Raw genomic sequence first — 12,703 nt, forward strand, 5'->3', positions numbered from 1 at the left:
AAAAAAAAAAAAAAAAAAAAAGGCAAAAGGGTATGTCATCGTTAAAGGTCACAGGAAGCCTATAACAGGAAATGTTTCCTTTGGTCTAAGAGCAAACTGAAGTTCAGATACCAAGATGGCAGAGTTGGAATGCATACTCAGTTCTGTTAGCTTATGATCTTTCCATGAAATCACTTCGCCAGAAAGACATACCCAAAAACTTAAAATCTGGTAGGATTAAAGTAAGTATGGAAGCTTCTCTTTAATTTTAGTTTACATGTAATCTTATATCTGCAGGGGAAAAAGGTGAACAATATCTATTGCAGAAAGACATCTGTATTCTACAAGTTTGTTGATTGGGGCAAGTAGACATAGATGAAATTAGAAAATGTATCTTAAACAGTATATATATAGAAGGTAATAATATTTCTGAGTCCTATTGATTTTTAAAAGTAATTTTAATATTAGTATCAAAAGTCTAATCTCTAAAATATAAATGCTACTATTCTTCTCTTTAGTTAGCAATATTGTAAAGCTATTGAAGAGGCTTATAAAATTCTTAGGAAAGCTGCTATAAAACACAGAGTTTATTATTTCTTACCTCATGTGTTCCTACTTTGTTCTTACCTCAATTACGGTATCCCTTATATTGTATCCTAATCGTTATTCTGAAATCTCTACCAGCAAGTGGGTTCGTTCAAGACAGGGACCAGGTCTCTTTCACTGTGGTTTTCATCATAACCTGGATAGTGTCTGAAATATAATAAGCACTCAGTAAATGTTTATGGAATAAATAAACCAGCAAACCGTAACAAAAGGATTCATCTTTCTGATCCATTTCTCTATTTCCAAAATGAGAAGACAGTAGTAATATTTTCCTAGATTGCTTATCAGGAACCGATCATATCTGTTCATATACTCTCTACTGGAGATATGTGCCACAGATATAAATGGCTATCACCACGATTAGTAAGGGGGTAATTATTACCATTTTTCTTGTTGAAATCTTAAAAAAATCTAATCATTATACTATCACTCTTTAAGTTAAAAAAAAATAGAGAAAAAGTCTTTAAGTTAAAAAAAGAGAGAAAAAAGAAAAATATCTAACCAATAAATTTTAGGAAAGAAATGTAGGCTATCTGATGTAATAGGCAGTAGGACTCTCTATCCCTGGGCGCTCAGGGTAGAAGGAAAAGCAGAACCCCACCGCGGAGATGAGAATAATCCCTCACTAGGTGGCTCTCTTTCCCGTGAGTGGGTGGCGCGTCGGTGCCGGGCGGGTGATTGGGGGCATTGTACTGCAGCAAGCGCCGCGCGTCACGCTGCATCATACCAGACGCTGGCAATATGAGGGGCATAGTCCACTTTCTATTTCGTTAATGACAATCTGTCCTTGGAATTTATTTCAAAGCAGGTTCTACTTTCGTTTCCGCTAAACTTATACCTGCGGTTTCAAAGGAACATTGGCATAGTTTGATTGGTGCAGGTCTCAGGGAAGGATCTTGAAAGTGCCTCTTCAGATGGCATGGAAAAAGACAGCAGGAATCATGTAGCCATAACAGACCAAACCAAATCAAAATAGCCCATTAAAATTCTGATTTTAACTATCCTATGAAGGCTGCATTCTTGGAAGGTTTTATACAGCCACATATAAGTACTTTGGGATAGCTGCTTAAATGACTCCACAATACGGACTGAAAATATAACTTGTAAAATGTCAATTTCTTCGAGCCATGGATTATGAATTTTCCAGCTATTTCCCATACACTCCATATTATTATTGACTTCATTCTTTATTTCAGCTTTTTGGCCCGAAACCTGACACAAAACAATAAATATCCAAAAAGATATGTTCTAAGAATGAAACTTCCTTTTCTTGACTCCTTTCATCAGACAGATGTATCTAGGGCTCTTCTTGATAGTATTTTATCCAACGTTTTCCTGTCTCACCCAATGACATAGAATGACGAGTTTTAAAACACTGCAGACCCGTGAGAGGAGAAAGGCTGCAGAGGAGAGAGGAACTTGGAGGTCTGCCTTTAACAAGCGAGATCCCCACTGTGGGGTGCCTATCACAGTGATGGCGATAGTCAGTCTTGCTGCTCGTCCCCAGCTTAAATGATAGAAAACCACGTGTTAGGCTTCTAGGATGTGTTCCCACCCTCACCCTGGCCTCCCCGCGGCAGGCTCGCAACGGCTAGGTCAAGAGGGAGTACGCGGGTGGGGTGGATTTGGGGGAGGGGTCGACCCGCCAGGAGAAGTCGGCTATCCCCGTCTGCAGGGGAGGCATCGCGGCTGTCGTGTGCCGCTCTCCTCCCTCAGGGACCCCGTCCTGGCGGGATCCCGCCTCCCAGAGCCCAGTGCAGTTGTGGGGAAAACCCCTCGCCATTCCTCGCCTCTTGGCGCGGCTGCCTCGCCCTCCCGACTCCAGTCCGCCGCCCGCCAGCCTCCAGGCCATGCATCTTCTTCGCAGGCCCAGCCCTCTACACGCCTGGCTCTGAGAGGAAACTATGGAGGTGGTTCCCGCCCGCAGGCGGGTGGAAAAGCCCATGGTGAATGCCTCGGGGTGTCCCCCCAATTTCTGTGGGAAGTGGGAAGGGAGGAGTAAGTGGACTTTATCACCGGGGATAACTACCTCGATTCCCAACTTAGGAGAGGCCTTTAGAAGGACGAGATGCCAACGGGGAACCCTGGGTGGTTTCCTGGGAATCCATTCACCAAGGGGAGGGTCACCCTGTCCGCACACATCGGTTACTATGACAATACAACCACAGCCTCTAGTTGCCATGGCAGCTGCCTAACCAATCCGACTGGTTTCCTTTCTCTTCCTCTTCGGGCCCCACCCTATCCCCTCTAACAGTCTCCCAGCGTGCTTGGGGAGGGGCTGCAGAGAAGAGGAGGGGGGGTCCTTCGAGTCACTGTCTACGCGCGCGCGAGGGAAGACAAGAGTCGAGGGACAGCCGGGCGGAACTGTAGGAGGAAGGGGCGGCGTTTCCGGCGGGGAAGAGTGAAGGCGTGCAAAAAGGAAGAGGGAAATCGGCTGAAGTGATAAGAAGGGGGAAGACTTTGAGTGTAACTCCCGGTTCTTTTGGGTTCGATGTTCTCGGTGGGGTTGGGATTGCCCTCTTGCGCGGGAGGAGAGGAGTGGATTGGCAGGAAGCCACCAAGCGCCACCAGCAGGTCGCTAAGAAGCCGCACAGGCGCCACACAGCTCGTTGATCCCAAAAGGGAACGCTACAGAGAGGCGGAAATCGTCGGGAGGGACAGGCGCTGCTGAAATCTCGCGAGAGGGACCCCCTCCTCCTCGCCGCAGACTTCCTTCCTCTGCTTCTCCGCTTTCCCCTGCCCCCTCCCTTCACCCCCCCCCCCCCCCCCGGTCGGAGTGTCCCTGTGCCCCACGGGCCGGAGCAGCAGCGAGAGCAGCTTTCCCCGCTCCCTCCCCCTCGCCTCATTCACCCCCACCCCCCCCGCCGTGCGAGGAGGAGCCGGAGGAGAGGAAGATGGCGGCGGCCGCCAGCACCCGCGGTGCCGCGGGGCCGCTCCGAGGAGCCTGAGAGACCCACGGAGGCTTCGCGGGAAGACGCGGCGGCGGAGGATGAGCCTGCAGAGCGCGCAGTACCTCCGGTGAGTGCTAAGGCTGGCCCGGTATGTAGCGGGAGCGGGCCGAAGGTTGGGGCATGGAGCAACAGACACCGAGGTGGTAAGTCCGGGGTGGCGGGGGAGTTGCTGCGTCCTCTCCTCGCCGGGCAGGGCAGCTGGGGCTGCAAGGGTATCTGCGAGAGGAGGCGGAACGGGTATCGGTGCGTATCCCCCACCGACCTGGCTGAGCTCTGGAGAAGCCGGCCAGTCCCGGTGCGCGGAGGGAGGTTGGGGAAGCGTGAGAATGTCTGTGCGCGCGCGCCCGTGTTCTCGGGCTCGCTAGCGAGGGGTGGAGAGAAACGTCCGGGGAGGCGGCGGCGACCCCGAGTGGAGGTGGGTGTGGAGGAGTGTGATCCCTATGGCGGGGGACTCGTGGTGTGGCGTGGGATTGGTTGGAGCGATGCTTGAGTAGGGGACGGGGAGGAAGTCTACACACCTGGAGTGTTGGGGCGGGGGAACCGAGGAAGGCAAACAGAAGGAGAGAGAGACCAGACCGCAGGAAACTGGAGCTTGTTCTTCACTCTCGGGTTGGGAGTATTGAGGAATAATGTCATCTGTAGTTAGTTGGCGGTGTAGGGAGGGGATGAAGAAGGGGAATAGATGGGGAAGTGAGGAAAGAAGGAGGCACTGTGGACAAGGTTGAGTTTTCCAGAAGAAACTGGGTTAGAATCAGTGTAGTTGGGAGATACCATTCTGAGAGTCGTGTGTATTCATTAAGAGTGGTATAAGGAGCTTGTATGTCAGGTAGAGTAACACATGGATATAGTGTGTGTGTGTATGTGAGATGTGTGTCTGGGTAGGGGGAGGGCAGCGACTGATGCACATTTCAGGAAGAAGATGCAGATAGGTTGGAACTTAGTACATGGTGGCAAGAACATATTGAATGGAAGGACACCAGCTTTTGTGGAGCCAGAAAGGTTCCATGGACGCTAAGAGCTTAGAAGCAGAGGTAAAGAGGGTCAAAAATCTTGATAACAGAGAAAAGTAAGGTTATTAGAGCCTGAAATTAATTGGCGAGTGACTACTGCTTAGAAAAGGGGAAGACTTTAAAATTGGTCGTTTTTGTCATTCAGGAGCAGAACTAAGAAAGGCAGGCCTTATGGAAAGATTTTTTTTTTTTTTTAATTGTTTCATACCTTGCGGAGGAGGGAGTTGGATGAGGTGGAAGTCTGAAATAAGTGGAAAAGTCACTTTAGCTGTTTAGTGAAGTGAAAGTACTGATGTGTGTGGATCCCCATATGTATATTTCAAGAGGTGCGTAGTTACATGATACATACGGTAGCCATTATAATTTTTAAAATAGTAAAGTTTTATTAAGCAAGATAGGGAGAGGAGAGAATGATGAGATATTTGGATTATGCATGAATGCCTGATTTTAACTCAACATATATTCCTAGTGACCATAGGACAGATGGAATGATGTCTGTAATTTGAGGCCCTTTTTTCTCCTCAAATATTCCTTTGTTGTTTAATATATCAAATAAATAAAGCTATGACAAAGATCTGTTGTAGGTGATATAGAGAGATACGGAAACCATCAGGGTGCTGATTAGTCTTAAGGAATTTGCAGTTGAGTATCTTTTAGGCAAGTAAGTTAATACCAGCACAGAGTGTAAGTATCATAAAAGATACCAAGTGTTTTCAGTCCAAAGGCAGGAGATCACCTGAGCAATGGGAGGGAATCAGGAAAGACTTCCTTGGTTCATTTGCTCATTCGTGTACTCATGATTCATTCGTTGTTTTGTTGATCACCTGTATGGGAGGCATTGTACCAACATCTGAGAATAGAAAAATAAAACTCCACCCTCCTTTTATGGAGCTTACAATTTGTTAGACTTCAAGAAAGTGGCATTTAGGATATTGTTCATCCTTAAAATTCATTTTAACAGATGTGGATTGAGAACGGGAATTCCAAATGGAAGGAAACTGAGCAGAGTTATGTAGATAGGGAAGTTGGGGGAGGGGAGATGTTCAGTCCAGGTAGATGAGAAGGTAGGGTGATACAGCTGGGAAAGCTTAGATAGAATTGTGGGGATTATCAGGTTTGACCCTTTCCTTTTACACATGAGGAAAGTAAGCCCAAAGAAGGTAAAATTGTTGAGGGTCATATAGCTGGTATGTGGAAATTAACTCAAATGTAGGTTTTCTAACTTCAAGTCAGCTATAGTACACTGCATGTCAGTGTTCATCTGTTCTTTCCACAAATACAAGTTGAGAACATACTATATTCTAGTGTTGAGGGTACACTGGTGAACAAAAGGGTGAACATGGGAGGATATATTATAGAAGAAGGACACAGTCAGTAAACATAGCAGTTAAATATATATCAGGTGGTCACAAGCACTAGGAAGAGAAATAAAGTAAGACAGGGATATACTGTTCAATCTGGACAAGGTGGTCAGGGAAATCCTAACTGATAAGGTGACCACATTTAAGAGGATCCTGAATATCATGTTTTGTAGTTTATAGTAAAAATGGCTAGACAATGGAGAATCTGAGATGATTTGTTAGAATTAATATGTTCATAGCTACGTGTTAGGAAAATGACTCTGTTTGTGTGATGTAGTGGTGGATAACAGAGAAAAGTAAGGCTGTTAGAGTCTGAGATTAATTGGGAGTGACTTAGAAAAGGGGAAGACTTTAAAACTGTTTTCGTTTTGTTTTTTTTGTAAGGTTCTATCCCTTACAAAAGGTTCCCTTTGGGACTTAGGTCCAAAATAAGGTAGTGGCAGGGGATCTAGAAAGTTATGAAAAGCAAAATGGCAGAGTGGTGGTACTTTTAATGGGAAGATTAGTGGACTTTGAGAGGATTCTTGTTAATGTACCTTATATTTTATAAGTTGACAAGGTAGGGAAGACTTTTCCTTAGGTGTGGAATCAGTGGTAGCTTGAGATGAACTTAGTTCTTTGAAGAAGGGAGAAAAGAAAAAAATTGAATACAATGATATTTTTCAGCTAAAATTGAACCAGCAAAATGGGGAGGCATAGGTCCTGGTGTTCCATAAAGATTCCTGGAGCCAGTCTTGTCTCAATATGCATTTGTCCTAAGTAAATTAAAGCAAGTGTTAGAAGTCTGAGACCTAGGTGATGGTGGTGGGAATCATAAATAAAGGCTTGTGCCAGTCTGAATTTCCCTCTTCCTCTTTTAGATAATCATTCCATTTAAAGTCTGCAGTGGGGAGACTAGAGAATGTCTTTAGAGAAGCATTATGTTCACTTTTTTGAAAATAGAACTGTTGGTTTTTATAGACACCTCAGGGAGGATGCCGAGTATTGCTGAATGGATGTGGTTGCGGGGGTATAGCAGTTGTTTTTCGTGACCTTGGCTTTAAGAATTTTCTTGCCTACCTTTGTCAGTGGTGGAAGATCATGACTGGGCAATTTTTAATCTGCGTGGCTACAGATCCTGCCTCATGTAGATGAAAATTGGTTTTGTCTCAGCTGAATTTTAATTTGTTAGTGTAAATGAGCTGGGATATCTGGCATTGAAATGGTGGGGTGGTGGGAAACCAAGGAGCAAGACGGCTATTTCAAAAGGGCCAGAAATGAAGATATAAGGCAAGAAGCCTCAGTAAGACCAATAAAGAGAGAATTCAGCATCAGGGGAACTGAATTAGTCTCAAGTTGTAAAAAATAGAGCAGAGATGAAAGGAAGGAAACCTATCCTCTGTGTGGGAAAGTTGGTGATATTCCGGGCAGGAAAGGATAATGAAATTTTTTGTTTGTTGAAAGGTAAGTATTTTTTAATACACTGACAAGACTTATACGTGAATCAGTTAAGTTGAAAATACTTTCTTATGTTTTATAAAAATAACAAATGGTCTTAAATATGGGTGTTCTAGGCTGAATCACACTGGAAATTACTCAAATTGAAGGAAAATTCAGAGTATTTTCTCTTTTGATTTATGACAGAATGAAAGATTTATAAAGACTTTGACACCTCTGTTGAATAAAAGAAAAGGGTGTATTGAATATAGTTCATTTGGTGACGGTAAGAGGAGGTGAGGATAGGCCGTAGGTGAGGTATAATATCATGCTTTAAAAGAATGGCATTTTGAAAAAAAGAAAAATGGAAATTAACATATCAAAGTTGGAAAAGCAGGAGTGCGGGAAGTGTTAAAGTACCAGACAGAGAAGACATCAAAGTTGTTTTGGAAGATTAGAAAGAATAGTCATAGCCATAGGGAATACCAGTCAAACAGGTCAAATCCTGTTATAAAAGGTGGCATAGGTGCCACTGAATGACATCTGCTGCCGTTGTGGGAGGCGTTGTTCATACTCTGTATTCCTTTCAACTTTCCTCCTTACCCTCCTTCACTATTCTCTTTTGTCTTTAATTTCTTCCTATGCTGTGGATGTTTCAGTGAGATCCATTTGAAGTGGATTCCTACTGTTAGACTCCTTTACAGGAAAGGTCCAGAAAGCATCTGTTTTGGGTTGTGTGTGTGTGTGTGTGTGTGTGTGTGTGTGTGTGTTTTTGGTATGATATGTCTGTAGTGAAGAGGCTGCATTTCAGTGACTCGCTTGTCAGAAACTTTGTTACTGATGTAATAGCCACAGGGTTGTTTTCTAAGCCAACAGGAAAATGGTTGTCATTTAAATAGGAATTAAAATATCCAATATGGTATAAAATAAAAATGTATCACTGTAAATCTTGGAACAGAGAGAGATAGTGGGGATAAGGCTGGATAAAGTAGCAAGCTGAGCCTTATCCTATCCTGGGGAGAGGAACAGAGAAGATAGTAGGAGTATTGGGAGGAACATATAACTAAATAGGATGGGCTCCAGGTTCTAAAAGAGTCTAGTAATGCTAGATCAGGTCGTCACTGTATCCTGAAGCTTCTAGAAGTCTTAGAGCACATGCTGATTTTAATCCATGTGGTACTCGAAGTCTTCTTCCTCTGTCCCATTCCCTTCCTTTCCACCAAGTACATCCTTTACAAAATGTAAAGTAGCTTTTGTCTCAAAATATCAGCCAAATATAGTGAAATTATTTGAATGAATGACTGTCTCTTTAGGCTTATAAGTCTTTGTTATGACAGTGTTAATAGCATATTACCTGCTTGGATATTTTCTGAATAAATTACTTTGGCAGTTAATTTCTGCTTCCCTTGTGGTTTCATTTGGATTCAAAATGTATACTTCCTGTCCTATCTTATGTTTCATTTCTTTGCTTTCTAATAGCTATGGTCTTGTGCCTTCATAGTAGAAGAATCAGTTGCTGAGTTTGTTGTTGTTTTTAGTGATGTGTTACAGTAAGATCCGGACCCACTAGTATTGCAGGTTTCTCATAAGGCAGTTTTGCTGTGGAGAGTGGTTCAGACTTTAAAAGGGCTTGTGTGTTTTATACTTGAGAAAAATTGTTTGCTGCCTCCAGCTAGCGTTTCAGATTTTTGTATTAGTGTTATGAATTAGTTAGTGCCTGAAAGTTTAGATGGGTTAGTTTAACCGAACTTGTGTAGAGAGTAAATTATAAAATATATGTCTTGTAGATAGTAGATTGTTCATCTGTGTGTAGGTCTGTTGGCCATTATATATTGCCATTAAAGTTTTGCAGTCAAGCTGTATTCTAATTTAGTTGCTGTGTTGTTACGAATAGACTTATCAGCTGTCTGAGAGATTGTAACTAAGCATTTACAAGGAAATATAAGGGTGGAATTTTGGCAAATATGTCACATGATAAATGAGAGCTTGAAGCCAGCTCCTTTTTTGTTAGTATGTAAGTGGAGCTGCTTAGGAACGTTGTTTTTACTCTCCCTTAGACCCAATTTTTAGTCAGTGGAAAGAGGAGGTGATTCTAATAATTGTCTAAGAACATTTTAGGAATCTCAAGTAGACTGTGTGGCAACTTTGGGTTTTTTTCTTGTCTGCTACATTTACAACAGGGTTTCTCAGCCTTGGCACTTACTGATTTTTTGGGCCAGATGATTCTTTGTTGTGGGGGATTGTCGTGAGCATTGTAAGATGTTCAGCAGCATCCCTGGCCTCTACCCATTAGATGCCAGTATCTTCCCTTGCAATTGTGACAATCAAAACTGTCCACACATTGCCAGATGTTCCCTGGATTGTAAATTCACCCCCAGTTGAGAACCACTGATTGAGAAAATATATGTAGGAAAGATATATACGTACTGCATAGGTTCATTTTCTTGTTTTTTCCTCTAAGCCACAGATTATTTCTTTAGATTTTCTTTTCAGCTGTCTTTTAGGTAGTAATTGGCTAATTACCATGGGCAGACATTATCCATAAACACTTGTACATATTTTAATTTCTTAAGTCTGTGCTCTGTTTTACTGGCAGTTATTGAATACTTATTGTGTAGAGCACAATAACCAGGGTTTTGCCTTTGGCAAATTAAAAAAAAAGACATTTAAGTAGCTATAATAGTAGGTCAGAGGTACTGTGTAAGTATAGGCAAGAAGTTTATTCCAGCAGAGGTGGAGATGGGGTAAAGAGGGTGTCTTTGAGGAGGTAAGATTTGGTTTGGATATTGAAAGATGGATGGGACTGTAAAAAGCGGATATTGGGCAAATTGCCATTTTAGGCAGGAAGGAAACAACACACGGCTCCTTTATTCCAAATAAATGTTTTAAAAATTTATTTCACTCATTAATACATGGCATTAGTTAGTATTCTGACCACATCTAAGTTTTTCTTAGGTAAGATAGGTTTATGGACAGAGAAGTGGTGATGTGGGAGTGATAGTTTAAAGATGTGGTGGCTGCTTTAGGCCTCAAAAAGGGAAAAGGTATTTGGTCAGGCAGGTTCCTACAGAATCCCTTCCTTTAACTGTGCTCTTAAATGTTTACCATCCTTCAGGACCTTTCTTCAGTTGTTTGGCTCTCTTCTTTTAGTTTCTTAAATTATTCCCTTTACTGGTCTTACTTTCTGTGAACCAATCTCAATTTTTCCTTAAAAGACCTTCCTGTTCTGATTTTCCTTTAAGGTCTATCTTTCTTTACCTTTATTTTATGGCTAAGCATTTCAAGTTTGCCCTAATCTGTGTTTTTCCTGTAGTTACCGTCTACTTTTCCTTGATCCCTTGCCATCTAGCCATATTTTTCCGAGTGAATTTTTGGAATTGACATTTCCAAAGGTGCCAAAGACCTTCCAGTGGCCAAAGTCATTCACTGATGATTGTTTTCCTTTCTCTCACACTCACACTTTTGTTTTCCTTCCTCTTTGTGCCCCCCCTCTCATATCTATCCTTCCATCCATTCTACTAATAAACATTCAGTTTGGACGATGCTATATCCCAGGTCCCTGGGGATAAGAAGAGAATATGTCCTCAAATAGTTTTACTGGGCATGCAAGTAAGTACTCAATTACCAAATAGTTCTTACTGGCAATGGTACATACACAGGCCTCATGGAGTGTTCGGAGCTCTGGCTGTTGTGTTTAGCATCAAGATTCCATAATTCTGATTACATTGCCCATTCTTTTGAAAAATTCTTCTGTTATCTTACCTGCAGTTCTTCCTGCAAATATCAAGAAGAAAGCATTGATTTGGGGCTTTAAGCACCACCCACTACTTTCCATGTGGGCTAAAAAAGTAACATTTCTGGGTCTTGATTTCTTTATTTGTAAAACGGAACATAGATCTCCTAAAATTGCTATCAGTGTTAAAATAACAAAAGTTTACATATGTTTAACAAATTCTGGATCTTTTTCAGGTTCCCTACCACCTGTCCCCCTGCCAGTTAATCTTTGCATTGCTTCTATATTAGTAGTCTTGAAAAGGCATTTGTGTATGGCTTTCACTTCCTTAAACTCCTTAATCTGGTATTGTTGGCCTTCCATAAAATGACCTGCGCCTACCTCTGCCTCATGATATCTTTTTACTCCTTGATAGAAACCAACTACCTTAGCCAGAGTAATCTCATTGTTTTCTAACCATGGCATACCCATTCCCGCTTAAATCTCTCTTCCCATGTCATTTCCCCTGTGGGAAGTGCCATTCTGTACTAGCTTAGCTTAAGCTTCACCTTCTTTTGTGAAGAATTCATTTCTACTCTGGTGATTTCTGCATTCTTTGAACTTTGTAGCATCGCCTATATCTTAGTCATTTGGTACTTCTGATTTCTTTATTTTGTAATGATCTTTTGTTTGTTTGAGATAGAGTCTCGCTTTGTTGCCAGGCTGGAGTGGAGTGGTGCGATCTCGGCTTACTGCAATCACCTCCTCCCTGGTTCAAGCAATTCTCCTGCCCCAACCTCCTGAGTAGCTGGAATTCCAGGCATGTGCCACCATGCCTAGCTCATTTTTGTATTTTTAGTAGAGGCGGGATTTCACCGTGTTGGCCAGGATGGTCTCCATCTCCTGACCTCATAAGCCACCATGCCTGGCCAATGATCTTTTTTATATGTGACTTATCTCTGCAGCTGGACTGAGTATGGTTGAGACCATGTCTCAGCATCTTTCAAATGTACAGTGTACATAATTGGTATAAAATTGTCATGATTTTGTTTTGTTCTCGTAAAACATTTAGGAATACTTACCATATGCCAGTGCTAGGCTCTGAGAATATAAAAATGAACCAGTCCTTGCTCTTTAGGATAGTGGCTCCTGAGGGAGACAGATGTGGCACAGATATTTCAATATAATGTGGTAAATACAGTGTCAGATGTTTTCAAGGAATTCCATGAGTGTACTAAGGGAAGTGGAACTTTTCCTGCATAGGAAGTTTAGGGAAAGCTTCTAGAGTTGAACACCTGAGTTCAGTTTTACTTATTTTTTTGTTTATCTCAGAGACAGGGTTTCACTCTGTTCCCAGGCTGGTTTTGGACTCCTGGCCTTAAGCAATCCTCTTGCCTCAGCCTCCCAAGTTGCTTGGATTTATAGGCATGAGCCACTACTCTCTGTGAGTTGAATTTTAAAAGAATGAGTAGGATTAGCCAAGTGGAAAAAGAAGAGAGGAGTGTAACAGGCAAGGAACGAAAATGAGTAAATGCCTCAATGCAGTGTGTTTGAAGAACTCTGAAAGAATCCTGATACTAGGAATGACTGAGTTTGGTTGATGTAAACATGATCAGGTTGAGACTACCAGTCAGATTAGGTCATATAAACTAGAGATTTTGATTAGTC

General features: G+C 42.4%; 2 protein-coding genes and 1 long non-coding RNA gene across 13 annotated transcripts in view; 1 reads left to right on the forward strand and 2 right to left on the reverse strand.

The window, feature by feature from the left end:
* The window catches only part of LOC119470535, a 32,865-nt gene extending 28,658 nt beyond the window's left edge, over positions 1-4,207 (reverse strand). Inside the window, exons 1-2 of the long non-coding RNA XR_005199441.1 lie at positions 3,799-4,207; positions 581-732 (exon numbers count right to left, since the gene is read on the reverse strand). This is a non-coding gene — a long non-coding RNA (uncharacterized LOC119470535). The remainder of the gene's footprint in view (positions 1-580; positions 733-3,798) is intronic.
* Positions 957-3,211, reverse strand: LOC108301259. The gene has a single exon (XM_017524374.2). The coding sequence runs from the start codon at positions 2,765-2,767 to the stop codon at positions 2,177-2,179; it is 591 nt and encodes a 196-aa protein (XP_017379863.1). The 5' UTR covers positions 2,768-3,211; the 3' UTR covers positions 957-2,176.
* The window catches only part of SMG7 (SMG7 nonsense mediated mRNA decay factor), an 81,884-nt gene continuing 72,489 nt past the window's right edge, over positions 3,309-12,703 (forward strand). For 4 of the 11 annotated variants that reach the window (XM_017524371.2, XM_017524363.2, XM_017524369.2 and 1 more), the window contains exon 1: positions 3,309-3,603. In XM_017524371.2, the coding sequence (XP_017379860.1) occupies positions 3,575-3,603 (29 nt within the window). In that variant the 5' untranslated portion in view covers positions 3,309-3,574. The remainder of the gene's footprint in view (positions 3,604-12,703) is intronic. The other 7 variants (XM_037737068.1, XM_037737065.1, XM_017524367.2 and 4 more) reach the window with 4 other exon arrangements.

Source organism: Cebus imitator, unplaced genomic scaffold, assembly GCF_001604975.1.
Source record: "Cebus imitator isolate Cc_AM_T3 unplaced genomic scaffold, Cebus_imitator-1.0 Scaffold33, whole genome shotgun sequence".
In the NCBI taxonomy this organism is placed as follows: domain Eukaryota; kingdom Metazoa; phylum Chordata; class Mammalia; order Primates; family Cebidae; genus Cebus; species Cebus imitator.

What these genes read in the sequence shown, in the direction of transcription:
- LOC108301259 (XM_017524374.2), bottom strand. Translation starts at nt 2,767, where the DNA reads ATGGCAACTAGAGGCTGTGGTTGTATTGTCATAGTAACCGATGTGTGC.